Source organism: Orcinus orca, chromosome 6 (assembly GCF_937001465.1).
Source record: "Orcinus orca chromosome 6, mOrcOrc1.1, whole genome shotgun sequence".
NCBI classification, from domain to species: Eukaryota; Metazoa; Chordata; class Mammalia; order Artiodactyla; family Delphinidae; genus Orcinus; species Orcinus orca.
In genome coordinates, this window is record NC_064564.1 from 14,542,916 (window position 1) to 14,556,895 (window position 13,980).

The 13,980-nt window shown below is 35.6% G+C and overlaps 1 protein-coding gene across 14 annotated transcripts in view; it reads right to left on the reverse strand.

Moving 5' to 3' along the window:
* The window catches only part of HMBOX1 (homeobox containing 1), a 176,637-nt gene that overhangs the window by 24,453 nt on the left and 138,204 nt on the right, over positions 1-13,980 (reverse strand). For all 14 annotated transcript variants that reach the window (XR_007478013.1, XM_012533333.3, XM_033429849.2 and 11 more), the window contains one exon: positions 13,442-13,595. Coding sequence is in view for 13 of the 14 variants with exons in the window: in XM_012533333.3 (XP_012388787.1) it covers positions 13,442-13,595 (154 nt within the window). In the remaining variant the exon portion in view is untranslated. The remainder of the gene's footprint in view (positions 1-13,441; positions 13,596-13,980) is intronic.

Sequence of the window (13,980 nt, forward strand, 5' to 3'; positions counted from 1 at the left end):
GGCTGAGGTTTAGGAATACAGAAAATGGTAATTCTTCAGAAAATTCCACTTGAAGAAACCCAGAATTCTTTTTGAAAGTTCTTATTTGTTTAGTAGGAATATATTTGTTAAACACCTACTATGTGTGTCACGTACCACAGGTAGTACTTCACGTGCACCATTGTTCAGTATTTTTCTTATTTACGCATGTATGGCCTTTGTTGCTGCACACGGGCTTTCTCTAGTTGCGGGGAGCAGGGGCTACTCTTTGTTGCAGTGTGCGGGCTTCTCTTGTTGTGGAGCACAGGCTCTAGGCGTGTGGGCTTCAGTAGTTGTGGCTCATGGGCTCTAGAGCACAGGCTCAGTAGTTGTGGCGCATGGGCTTAGTTGCTCCATGGCATGTGCGATCTTCCCAGACCAGGGCTCGAACCTGTGTCCCCTGCATTGGCAGGTGGATTCTTAACCACTGCGCAGCCAGGGAAGCCCCATTGTTCAGTATTAAATCACAGCACTCCTATAAGATAAGTTTGATTATTACTGTCATTTTATAGCAAGGAATTTGCCTACCGATACACAGCTAGTGAGTAAGACAGTTGAGACTAGCACCCCAGTCTTTGTAACTAAAAATTCTGTTCTTCCATAAATGACCCAGAATTGCCAAAGCAATCCTGAGGAAAAAGGACAAAGCAGGAGGCATAACCCTCCCAGACTTCAGACAGTACTACAAAGCTACAGTAATCAAAACAGCATAGTATTGGCACAAAAACAGACATATCGATCAATAAAACAGAATAGAGAGCCCAGAAATAAACCCACACACCTACAGTCAATTGATCTTCCACAGAGGAGGCAAGAATATACAATGGAGAAAAGACACTCTCTTCAGCAAGTGGTGCTGGGAAAGCTGGAGAGCTGTATGTAAATCAATGAAGTTAGAACACACCCTCACACCATACACAAAAATAAACTCAAAATGGCTTAAAGACTAAATATAAGACATGACAACACAGGAACTTCCCTGGTGGTCCAATGCAGGGGGCCCAGGTTTGATCCCTGGTCAGGGAACTAGATCCCACATGCTGCAACTAAAAAAGATCCCACAACTAAAGATCCTGCATGTCGCAACTAAAAAGATTCCACATGCCACAATGAAGATCTCACACGCAGCAATGAAGATCCAGCATGCTGCAACTAAGACCCGGCGCAGCCAAATAAATAAATCAATTAATTAAAAAAAGATATATTTAAAAAAGAGACATGACACCATAAAATTCTTAGAAGAGAACATTAGCAAAACATTTTTGGACATAAATTGTACCAATGTTTTCTTAGATCAGTCTCCCAAGGCAGTAGAAATAAAAGCAAAAATAAACAAATGGGACCTAATCAAACTTAAAAGCTTTTTTACAGCAAAGGAAACCATAAACAAAATGAAAAGACAACCTACGGACTGGAGAAAATATTTGCAAATGATGTGACCAACAAGGGCTTAATTTCCAAAATACACAAACAGCTCACACAACTCAGTAACAAAAAAACAAACAACCCAATTGAAAAATGGGCAGAAGACCTAAACATACATTCCTCCAAAGAAGACATACAGATGGCCAACAGGCACATGAAAAGATGCTCAACATCACTAATTATTAGAGAAATGCAAATCAAAACTACCAAGAGGTACCATACCATCTCACAACAGTCAGAATGGCCATCATCAAAAAGTCTACAAACAACAAATGCTGGAGACGGTGCGGAGAAAAGGGAACCCTCCTGCACTGTTGGTGGGAATGTAAACTGGTGCAGCTACTATGGAAAACAGTATGGAGGTTCCTTAGAAAACTAAAAATAGGGTTGCCATATGACCCTGTAATCCCACTCCTGGGTATATATCCAGAGAAAACTGATTCAAAAAGATACATGCGGGACTTCCCTGGCAGGCCAGTGGTTAAGACTTCACCTTCCAATGCAGGGGGTGCAGGTTCGATCCCTGGTTGGGGAGCTAAGATCTCACATACCTTGTGGCCAAAAAACCAAAACATAAAACAGAAGCAATACTGTAACAAATTCAATAAAGACTTAAAAGAAATAAAGTTTTTTTAAAAAAGATACATGCACCCCAACACCCCAATGTTCACTGCAGCACCATTTACAGTAGCCAAGCATGGAAACAACTTAAATGTCTATCGACAGATGAATGGATAAAGAAGATGTGGTACATATATACAATGGAATACTACTCAGCCATAAAAAAAGAATGAAATAATGCCATCTGCAGCAACCTGGATGGTCCTGGAGATTACCATATTAAGTGAAGTAAGTCAGACAGAGAAAGGCAAATACCATATGATATCACTTATATGTAGAATCTAAAATATGACACAAATGAACTTATCTACAAAACAGAAACAGACTCACAGACAGAGAACAGACTTGTGGTTGCCAAGGGGGAGGTGGTGGAGAAGGGATGGATTAGGAGTTTGGACTAGCAGATGCAAACTAGTATATATAGAATGGATAAACAACAGGGTCCTGCTGTATAGCACAGGGAACTATATTTGGCATCCTGTGATAGACCATAATGGAAAAGAATATGAAAAGGAATATATGTATAGGTATAACTGAATCACTTTGCTGGACAACAGAAATTAACACTATGTTGTAGATCAAGTATACCTCAATAAAATAATTTTTAAAAACAATCTGTGTTCTTAACCACTATATTATCAGAAACAAACAAAGAGAAAGACAAAAACTAACATAAAATGTGCAAACTATTCGACATTTAGGGCAAACCATTTATTTAAAAGTTTTATTGCTGCTCCCAATCTTTATCTTTGTATGTGTATTCCTTTTTCATTATTGTAATAATGCAATTTTTCTTCTATCGCTTAACATTATTTCATTCACGGTTTTCTTCGAATTTACACAGGCCACATCCGTTACTTTACCACTACATTCCATGTAATAACTTAGCAGCTTGCTAAAAAGCTATCATGGTTAAATGTAAAGAAGTTAAAAAAAATTCACTGAATTTCCTATGCAAAGTCACTATCTTGGTCATACACGTGGTCTCTGATCCCAGATATGAAAAAGATATTTTCTTTAGCTAGTCCACTCAATTCAGCAGCAACATAACAAAGAAGAAAATAAGATTTAAGTTTCTTTGCAGCTGTAAAATACTAAAGGAAGTTTTACTCTTAGAGATAAAATGAAAAATAGGAGAAGCAAATTTTTTTCTCAGCAGTGAGAAATGCTTTTAGTTTTTTCATTTTATAAGGAAAAAGGAAGTAATTCTCATTACCTAGACTGATAAAAGGTAGGTGAACAATGATTTCTTTGCATTTTCAGGTTGCAATACCCTTAAGGTATTTCATTACTATAAACAGAGAAATTGAGGGACCAAAGTACAAGCTGATTGCCAAACAAGGTGCCAAGATAAATAATGGGGAGATATATATATATATATATATATATATATGAATGACGTCCTAGATAACTGGTCTTCTCATAGAACTCAGTTATCATGGAGGTGATTTTGTTCTTTGAAGTTAGTCTATTCATTCATGTAGTTATACAAAGCACCAATTGTTTTTCAAAGATTTACTTCTAGGGTGAGAAGATTTTCCTAACAAAAGCCACAGTCTTAAAGGGAACAAAGGCTCCACACATAACAAGAAATTACTTAAAATCATACAGCAATGCAATTTTGAGAATTATAAGGGCCCTTAGAAATTATATAACATTTACTAATTCTTTGAAAAATAAATATTGATTAATTTGCTTTTTAAGTGAAATAGAAAAATACTTTATTCACTAAGTTTAAGAAAAACTAAAGCATATACTGAAGTTTACATTATGATCAACTAGGAAGCAACTAAGAAGAACAGAGGTGGGAGGGTAGGAAGCATACTTAAAAGAAAGTGTGAGAAGAAGAAAGAAAAACTGAATAGAAATTTTTCTGGCAAACTAAAGAACAGAAAGTGAGGAACCTTGAGGAAGATACAGAAAGGAGTTTAGCAGGGAAAAAGGAAGATTAAGAGGGCCTGAAAGAAATAAGAGATGAATAAAGAAACACAGACAAGAAGACAATTAAATGCAATAAGGACTTTCCTTTTATTCATCTTTGCATCCCAATTCTTAGCATACGGCCTAGCACATAGCAGACACTCAATAAATGTGTATCTAACAAAAAATAAAGAAGAGAAAGAACAGAAAAGATCAATATTATGCTTAAAAAAATTCTATGGTTCATATGGCTATGGGTTCAAAATAAGCAACTTAAACTCATTTCTTCTGGAGTTTAGCCAAGTTAATTAACTTCTTAGTTCTTGTTTTAAAAGACAAACTGTTTGAACTAGATGATCTTTAGGGTCTTTTCCTTATTCTCTGCAGAAATGTGACCAAATACAAGTAAATGAAATCAAGGGAAGGTTCTTAAATGTTGCTTAAACCGAATCAGTGGTCAGCAGATGCAATTTATATATTTTTGTACAACAGAGGTAAAATGGTCCCTTTATTGTTCACATGGCTCAAGCTGTCATTCAAAGAAACATCTGGATGGGTCTCAATCTCTCAGAAGAGCAATATTACAAAAGCATTTATAAGCATTTCTGCTCCAATATTTTTGTGGTTAGGTGTAATCTTACTGAAATGAGAAGAGTCTCTTACTCCATGGATTTCTGTATAGTATGAATGATACCAAATGATACTAGGACACTACACTACACAAAATAATACAGAAGGATACCGCTAAGGAGGAAAAGGTGATTATTTTTCCCTTTTACAAAGTAATAGGATTCTCTTCAAGAGATAAGAGTGCTTTTTTTAAAATGAGGGAAATTTTTACTAGTAGAACAAGCAGTTATTTCTCCATTTTTACGGTAATTAGGAAACTGTCTAAAACTATATAAAGCAAAACAAGATAAAAACATTAAAAGAAAATGTGGCTTCATGACTTAAGAAAGATGAAGTGGAGAATACATCCTGTGTAAAAAAATTTTTAAATCGCACAGTAGTAATTAAAGGTAATAAAACAATAATGGGAAGTGGCGCCATGAAACTAGGGAAGGTTAATACCATTTGAGACTACTATACAAGAACACAGAAGAAACATCTTCCAGAGCCACTTCAAGGTTGAACCTATGCGACTCTGTCTTTATTTTAGTTACACATACAAATGTGTACACCATATATCATCAAAATTCATCATATTTCAGAGTCAGAAGACTAGGAAAAGGAATGTTCCCTGCAGGTCAGGGTTTTGATGACTGGCAAAATACTAGCAAGCTTGCATTGCAGTTTCTGAACCACACCCAGTCTGCAGTTAAATATAGAATTTAGTTTCTGGAACTATTGGTCTTCTTAACCTTCACAGTCCAAGTACTCACTGAAAAATTGAAAGTTAAACAGAGAAAGGAAAGAGACTGAAACCAAAATCCAAGTACTAATAAACTGTCCTGGGAAGAATTCCAAAATGTGGTAAATACCAAGAGAATTAAATCACAGAAACCTCAAGCAAAATTCTGGAAACACACTTTACAGATTTGTCTCTTCTATGCTGATTCTCCCAGGATGTACAACAGACTTATATAAAATGCATTTGTGTTCTAGACCCAGGTCTCTAATTCAGATTACACATTCAGACTGTATATAACATGTCACGTTAATAGCAGTGACACCAAATTTAGAGCTATGATTTAATTTTGGTTCATTATAGTATTGTGGTTGTGAAGTTATTTTTGTTGATAAAGAGTAACTTTTATCCTAAGAAACTATTTTTAGATGCTTAAATTTTGGGGGAAGAGAAACCCTTAAGCTGAAATTTTTAATACTGATTCTTTGCTTGCTGGGGAGAATAATTAGGGTTAATTTTTTCGAGTTGTTTTGGAGATTGACAAAGGTTAAAACAACAACAACAAAAATGTTTTCCTTATAATTTCAGAAGGTTCTGGGCTTTAGAAATGATTTTGTTTTATAATAGCTCACTGAAGATGAACATGAAAAGAATCTAAGAGGAACAAAATACAAATTATAGGTGTGCTGTTTCCATAAAAAACAAAACAAAACCATGAAATAGTTTTAATTACAAACACACACAGCGATACTCATTTTGCCTTCATTTTCCTGGACACTCCCAGATACAGACTCATCATTCAGCTACTTTGATGAAAAATAACGGCAATAAGTAACCTATATACAGAGATCTGGTTCCAAAGTGGGTACTCTTAAGCATTATACTCTATTGCTTCTATATGTCACAGGGTGCTCTTATTTATTCCTGTATCTAGTCAAAGCCTTCTTCAAGTTGTTGCTTCTCTTTCAATCTTGCTTAACTGGGCTGAAAAACCTATATATGGCAATTCGAAGGTTTCTTTCATCTTTCTCCCTTGAGACCAGAATAGGTACAATAGCCAGGTCTCACGCTTTTGTGTCCTGGTCAAATATCCAAACACTCCAAAGACATACCTGTCTCCAAAGCTGAAAGAATACCCAGTCCGAACGGCAGAAAGGTTAAAAAGGAAAGAGTACATCAGAAGCTTTGATTTTAGGCCATAAGGTCTCCACAACTTCTGACCATAAACTCTAAAGACTATCCAGTTCTGCTAGGTTCATCATCATCCTTTACTTCTTCACCCTTAAATGTATCCCTTCGCTCCATCCCTAGCACTTTGCCTCATACCTAGTAAGTACTTTATTGAATGAACAAAGGAACAGTTAGGTTTGCTGAATAAAAATCACATTTGAGTCTTACATTATATTATTTGTACATGCAGGTATTTCAGACATACAATATAGATGTCGCTCCTTCCCCTTGTGAATATGTAAACTACTTGAGTTTAGCCTAGCTCAGTGCTAGCACATAACAGATGCTCTATAAATAAATGACTGAATGAATAAATTAGTCAATTATCTAATTCTACTTTGCCCATTAAAATCTAGTCAAGTCCCCTTTAAATAATAACAACAAAAATCTTTATGGAAAATTTCAAAACTACACAAATATACTATACCCATGAACCCCCATGTACCTATTATCCAGCTTCAACAATTATCATTTTTCCATTTTTGTTTTATCTTTCCCTCTTTACAATCTCCATATGTTCTTAAGCAAATAGAAGGTTACATCACATGTTAATCTAGTGGCATCAGACGTCAGAGTTAATAAGGGTCAAATCCATACATTAAAAACAGTGTACACCCAAATAAAAATATACCCCTCTTAGTTAATAAGGAAAACTCAAATCCATGGTTAGCTCTGTCTAAAGGTCGACATGTGGCTGGGCCACTTATTAGCTTTGTGGTCCTGGGAAGGTATTCAACCTCTTAGAGCCTTGGCTGCCTCATTAGAAAAAGAAGAAACCAGGACTGTTATGAGGCTTAAATGTGGAGGATAAATATATGTGGAACTCCCAATACTGTACTAAATAACTGTTTCTTTAAAAAAACAGCTATACTGAGATAAAATTCACATACCCCCAAATTCACCCATTTATAATTCAATAGCTTTTAGCATATTCAGAGTTGTGTGAAAATTATCACAATTTTAGAAATTTCTATCACCCCCAAAAAGAAACCCAACACTCCTTAGCCTTCGTCCTCCCCTACAATATCCCTAACCTCCCCAGCCCTAGACACCACATATCTACGTTCTGTCTCTCTATAGGTTTACTTAAACTGGATATTTCATATAAAGGGAATCATACAGTATTGTCCTTTGTGACAATAAATGTTTCTGGAACTAGATATTTTAAAAGTCAAATATGTGGTACAGACAATGCAATGAGGTCAGAGAAGTGGAAAAGGCCAAAAAAAGGGGGATCGATATATATCTATCTATCTACTGTAAGCCAGGCAGGCACCACTAAGTTATGTGCTAGGAAATATTACTGAAGTGCTTTGGGGATGGTAAGGGGTAGGAAAATAGTATGTGTGTGTTACATGCAAACAGGTGGGTAGTTAGTGAAATTTTCCTGAGTCCTTCACTTTCGTCATTTAAATAGAAAGATCATCATGAGACTGAGGATGGGGAGTTTGCAGAGAGAACAAAGTGTGAAATAATTATTTAGGAGAGTGGGAAAGAATGAACCAGGAAGGTATAGTATGATTGTCTGGCAGAATTAAAGACTCACTTGAGGTTCATGGTCATGAATTTAAAATGAGATCAGTCAGAAGGGTTTTAAGTTTTTCTGGAGCCATATTTAGCTGCAAAAACATGAACACAGCATAAGCAAAAATGTAGAAACAGAAGAGATGAATTTAAACAGGGTATATTCTTACTCATGGCTTTAACTACACCTACTATATTGACGACTCCTAAATCTTCATTTCTAGAGCCACTGAAACCTCCTAGCACAGAAATCTTGAGGTGATTTCACAGTCAAAGCTCTAAGTGAAAGGAATTTAGGTAGAAAGGGAACATTTGTTCAATACTGTTTATGAGAAAGGCATTCTACTATGTGCTTTACATATATTATCTCACGTAACTCTCGTAACTCTTCTCATAATAACCAACTTCATTTTACAGAAAACTGAAATTCCTAAAGATTAATGTAAGGTGAAACTAGGACTAAACCCTAAGTCTCTATGACTCTGACTTTTCACTCTATCATAGTACTTAACTCTTCTTTTTATAAATACAGTAATTGGGGTTAAGAGGTATTAAATGATTTGCCCAAAGTCAAACCATTTTCTAATGGTACAGATGTTGTCTCCCAGATGAATGCTCTTTGACCATCACCATGGCTAAACTCTCTTTTACACTTCCTGCTCTGTCATCTCTATGTTCAATCTGTGACTAGCTTAGGTTGTTCTTTTCTTCAAATTTTTTCTGATATCTATTATCTTCTATCCACTTTCTTGCCCTTTGCTTTAATATTATAGCTTGGGCCCTCATCACTGATGCACAGATTACCCTAACAGCCTCCATCTATCGCTCCTCAACCCATTTACATATAAGCTAGTCACTTCTTTTCTCTGAGGCTCTTATATATAAACTATAAATAATAAGATATCCACAGTACAGAATCGTGAAGATTAAATAAGCTCACTTATCATATAGAATAATTATCAATAAGATTAATAATTATACACTGTAAAATCCTACTGAAATGTAAACTATTATTATCTTAAGATATATGAGGGCAGACACTACGACTTACATTTATTTTACCTCGGCTTTAGGCATCTGGTATAAGTTCAAATGCATACTTAGCTGGCTGATTTCTTGCCGATCTTCCATACCCCTACTAAAGTTATCTAACAGACTAATCTGATCAGGTGCAATCTCCTTTATGATAAAGCCTGAACACCAAAGCTATGGTATAATTAAGCATGGTCTTATTAATTATAGAGTGCATAGTATGACTAAGTCCTGTATAATCAAAGTAGAGATGCTCCTGATGAAAAACCCTATCTTCCGCCACAGAGAATCTCCTAACATCATACTATCCTTTCTATGACTGTCTAACTGGTGAACTCCTATCCATCATCCATCAAAATGCAGCCAAAATGTCACCACTTTGGTAAAGTCTTCCTGACTCTCTCCTCTGCTTGCCGGCATCTCATATGATCCCATAAATTTAATTACCCATTTTCATAATAGCATTCATTCCCCAGTTCTATAATTGCTTATATCATAGTACCTCCCCAAGTTTGTGAGGAAATATATTTCTGGGCAACTAAAGAGTTAATGAGAGGAAAGTTCTTCTTTATAGAAGAAGAACTCGAGCTTATCAGTGCAGAAGAAGTAAAAAAAATTGGAATATAACCATTTTGCAAACCTCTTATGAAGAAAGTGACTAGGAAAAAATCATCAATGGATACAAAACAGTGGTTCTCAATCCTGAGTGCCCTTTAGAATCACTTGGGAGCTTTCCAAATATACCTCTGCCTAGGTCCCCCACCCAGAGATTACAATTCAGTTGGTCAGGGGTACAGTCTCACTGGTGTTTTTTAAAGCTCCCAGATGATCCTAATATGCAGCCAAGGTTAAGAATCACTGCCCTAAACTATGCTGTGCATGGGGACCTTTCTAATAAGTGGATCAGGATGATAGCGCTGAATCTACTGATTAACCTTATAGTTACTAAAAATGGGAGACAACCAGACATTATGCGTCTCCTTATACAATGTAATAGGAAGAACAAAGTACCAGTTATGTGCCAAAAAACTGAACCAGAATCTAATCAGGGCTCTAGATCTAACTATCAGTCTACAGAAAATATGGGGTCATATAATGAGACAGTAAGAGGATGTAACTGGCCAAATCTAAAATGTGGGAAAATCAACAGGACAAAATATCATGGTCTCTTTAACAAATAAACAGCATGGAAAACGTGTGTCTGTGTATGTGTGTTTACGTATGTATAAGAAACTGTTAAAATTAAGCGACTCAAGAGACCAAATGCCATGTGTAAAAATACATGTTTAATGAACAGGTGAATGAATGAATGAATGCTAATTAGAGAGAAAAGACCCATCATTATAAACAATGAATTATTAAATCTTGTACTCTGAAAAGCAGGGCCAGATGTGGAAAAGGATGCAGAAGCACAATACTTTTGTTATGTGAATCAGTGAAATATTTATCTGTTTCTGTCATGGTCACATAGGACATTTTCTAAAATATTTCAATGTACTTAATGTTTACTTTTTAATTTATATTTGTATTTCCTTAAAATTTTGAGTAAAGAGAAAAATAGAAACAAATCATTATGGGTCAAATATAACCACTGTTTTTCTACTGGGGATGAGATACAGTTGTTCTGTATTAGAGCTGTCTGACAAAATTTTCTGTGATGATAGAAATGTTACATATCTGTGTTGTCTAAAACTATAGTCAGTAACCATATATGACTACTGGGCGCTTGAAATGTGGCTAGTGTGACTGAGGAACTGAATTTTAAATTTTTAAAAATTTATATAATTTAAATCTAAATAGCCACAGGTGGCCATGATCAGACAGCACAGTTCTAGATGACTATAGCTCTCCTTTCTATCTGCAATATTTTCCCCCTTCCTTTTGACCTAATTAAATCACCACATCCTCTCTTAATCAATGCAAGATCTTGAAGCACAATGTACCTTTCCTTTCCTACATGTATTACAATTGCAATTTTACCTTGATTTGTATGACTGTTTCATTAACTTCTGTTTCTCCAACCTGACTCTTTAGGAGGGAGTTTGCAATGTTCACTATTGTACTGCTGTCACTACAGTGACAATCAAATATTTATTAAGTAAATGTTACTATTAGATAACATCATGTAGTTGAGTTTTTGTGATACATGAAGGCTTTACATTTCTCCTAGTTCCATGTGATTTGATCCAAAATTTAGAGCATCCTTTAACACGCACATAATATACATACAAAGTGGAGAGAACCATACTATGAACCCCCAGGTAAACATCACCTAACTATAGAAATCAGTAATTTACTGATACCACTCGTTTTATACACACCCTTGCCCCTGCCTTTACGCCTTGTGTTATTCTGAGGTAAATCCCAGATATCACTTCATCATATTATTATACATTTTAATACGTTTCTAAAAGACAAGAACTCTAATTTTTATAAATGTAGCACCGTTTACATATAAGTGACCATTATCGTAACTGAAACAAGAACCACTATTTATCCAGTGTTCAAATTTCTTCAACTGTCTGAAGATTTAAAAAAAAATAAACACTTGAAGAAACTGAGTTATTATTCTTAGGGTCTCTCACACCATGAATCTGGTTGACTTAAACCCTTGTGGTGTTAACAGAATTTTGTTCCATATTTCCTAAAAACCTGGAGTTGGATCTAGAAATTCGATTTGATTCAGCTTCAATTTTGTTAGAAAGAATACTCTGTAGGTGGTGTCTTAACATCCTCTAAGTACATAATACCTCCTTGTATATCTTTATGGGAAGTTAGCAGCTATCAATGATTATTGTCTGATAATAATGATACTCTAATCATCTTTTTTCCATTTATTAGTTGGAATTCTTCCTCAGGGAAAAACTACCTGGTTAATCGAAGTTTATATGTGCAGAACAAGTTATATTTTAGAGATAAGGAAGCTAAAGCTCAGAATTTCTGACCTGAACAAAGTTACACAGCTGGTTAATGGCAAAGCCAAAATCAGGCTTCAGGTCTTCTGACTCTGAGCCAAATGCTCTTTTCAGTATACCATTCGATTGGTCAGATTAGATAATAGGAAAAAAAATGTGAAGCTGGCTCAGTGTAAATATGTACATGCTTAGAATTTAAATCTAGTTTTAAACATTCAATTCCACTCTTTTCTATTATTTAAATTATTGAGAAATCACAATATGAAAAAGTTCAATTGTTTTCACCTCTGCCTAATATATTCTTTTTCTCTACATTTTAATCTTCGGAAGTAAATACTTTTCTAATAGAAAATTACTACCTTATTGCATATAAACTCCATCAAACCAAGATTCTGTAAACATTACTTACAGGTAGGAGACTAAAAGGATAATTATACTATAGGATCCACCCTAAATATATTGAACATTTCATAACCACATTTAATTAACTTATATGATTTCCAATAGGAAAAACTGAAGCTAAGGTCAAATTCAAGTTTAAAAAGTACTGAGTACCAGGACTTCCCTGGTGGCGTAGTGGTTAAAAATCCGCCTGCCAATGCAGGGGATACAGGTTTGATCCCTGGTCCAGGAAGATCTCACATGCTGCGGAGCAACTAAGCCCGTGCGCCACAAATACTGAGCCTGTGCTCTAGAACCGTCGAGCCACAACTACTGAGCTTGCGTGCTGCAACTACTGAAGCCCTCGCGCCTAGAGCCCATGCTCCCCAATAAGAAACCCACTGCAATGAGAAGCCCGTGCACCACAATGAAGAATAGCCCTTGCTCGTCGCAACCAGAGAAAGCCTGCGTGCGGCAACCAAGACCCAATGCAGACAAAAAAATAACTCAATTTTTTTTTAAACTGTAAAAAAAAAAAAAAATTAAAATAAAAAAAAGCACCACTATGGATCAGGTACTGGTGCTAGAGTCAGAGGATATGAAATCAAAGTCAAAAACATGTACTTCTAACCTCTGGGACTAAGCTCATCTAGGCTATACTCCTTATCAAAGAAAGTTAAGTCTCAGTGGCCTCCTACACAATTATTTAATATTTTTTATGAAAATAAGACTTCAAAGAGTCTTTCTAAAACATAATACAAAGATCTAAACTCAAAAAAATTATTCTAAAGTTTCTTAAATTACTGAGGACAAAAATTATATTGATAGATACTAACTCTGGTTTTATGAATTCTCAATGGTAAGATCGTTTTATTTCAATAATACAGCACTTAAAGTACTCCAAAATACTTTTAGAGATAAAACCTAGATCTCAAATTACTTGTTTGAAATGAAAAGTGTCCAAATCTATCCTAAGTTTCTCTTTCCTAAGTTTGGGAGATTGCTCCTAGGAAAAGGAGACATGTACCTTTCCATGACAGCCAGGCACTCCTTTCTCCAGGTAAATCGACTCCCTCGTCGCAGTCGGAAGGTGCCAGATGTAGCTGAGACTGGAGGAGGCGTTTGTCTCCATTCCGGGTCCTCTATTGGAATGGGGGCGGGTCTCATACTTAGTGTAGCTCCTGAAATAAATGAGACTTTTTTGGGCAAATATCTTGCAATTTACTAAAACCAATATGACAAATATATCATGAAATCAACAATAAACTTTTGCCCCTTCACTGGAAATTGCAGGCCCAATACATTTGGTATTTATATTTTAAAAACATTATTTGACCAAAATAAAAATCCAAGGAGACAAAAACTCTTCCTTAAAAAGTCTATCTATTTTACTTTACTTTGCTTATTTTATTTTATTTTGCCACGCTGCGTGGCTTGCAGGATCCTAGTTCCCCGACCAGGGATTGAATCTATGCTCTCAGCAGTGAAAGTGCAGTGTCCTAACCACTGCACCGCCAGGGAACTCCCCCATTATTAATTATTTTAAATGTCATTTTTTTCAGTTAG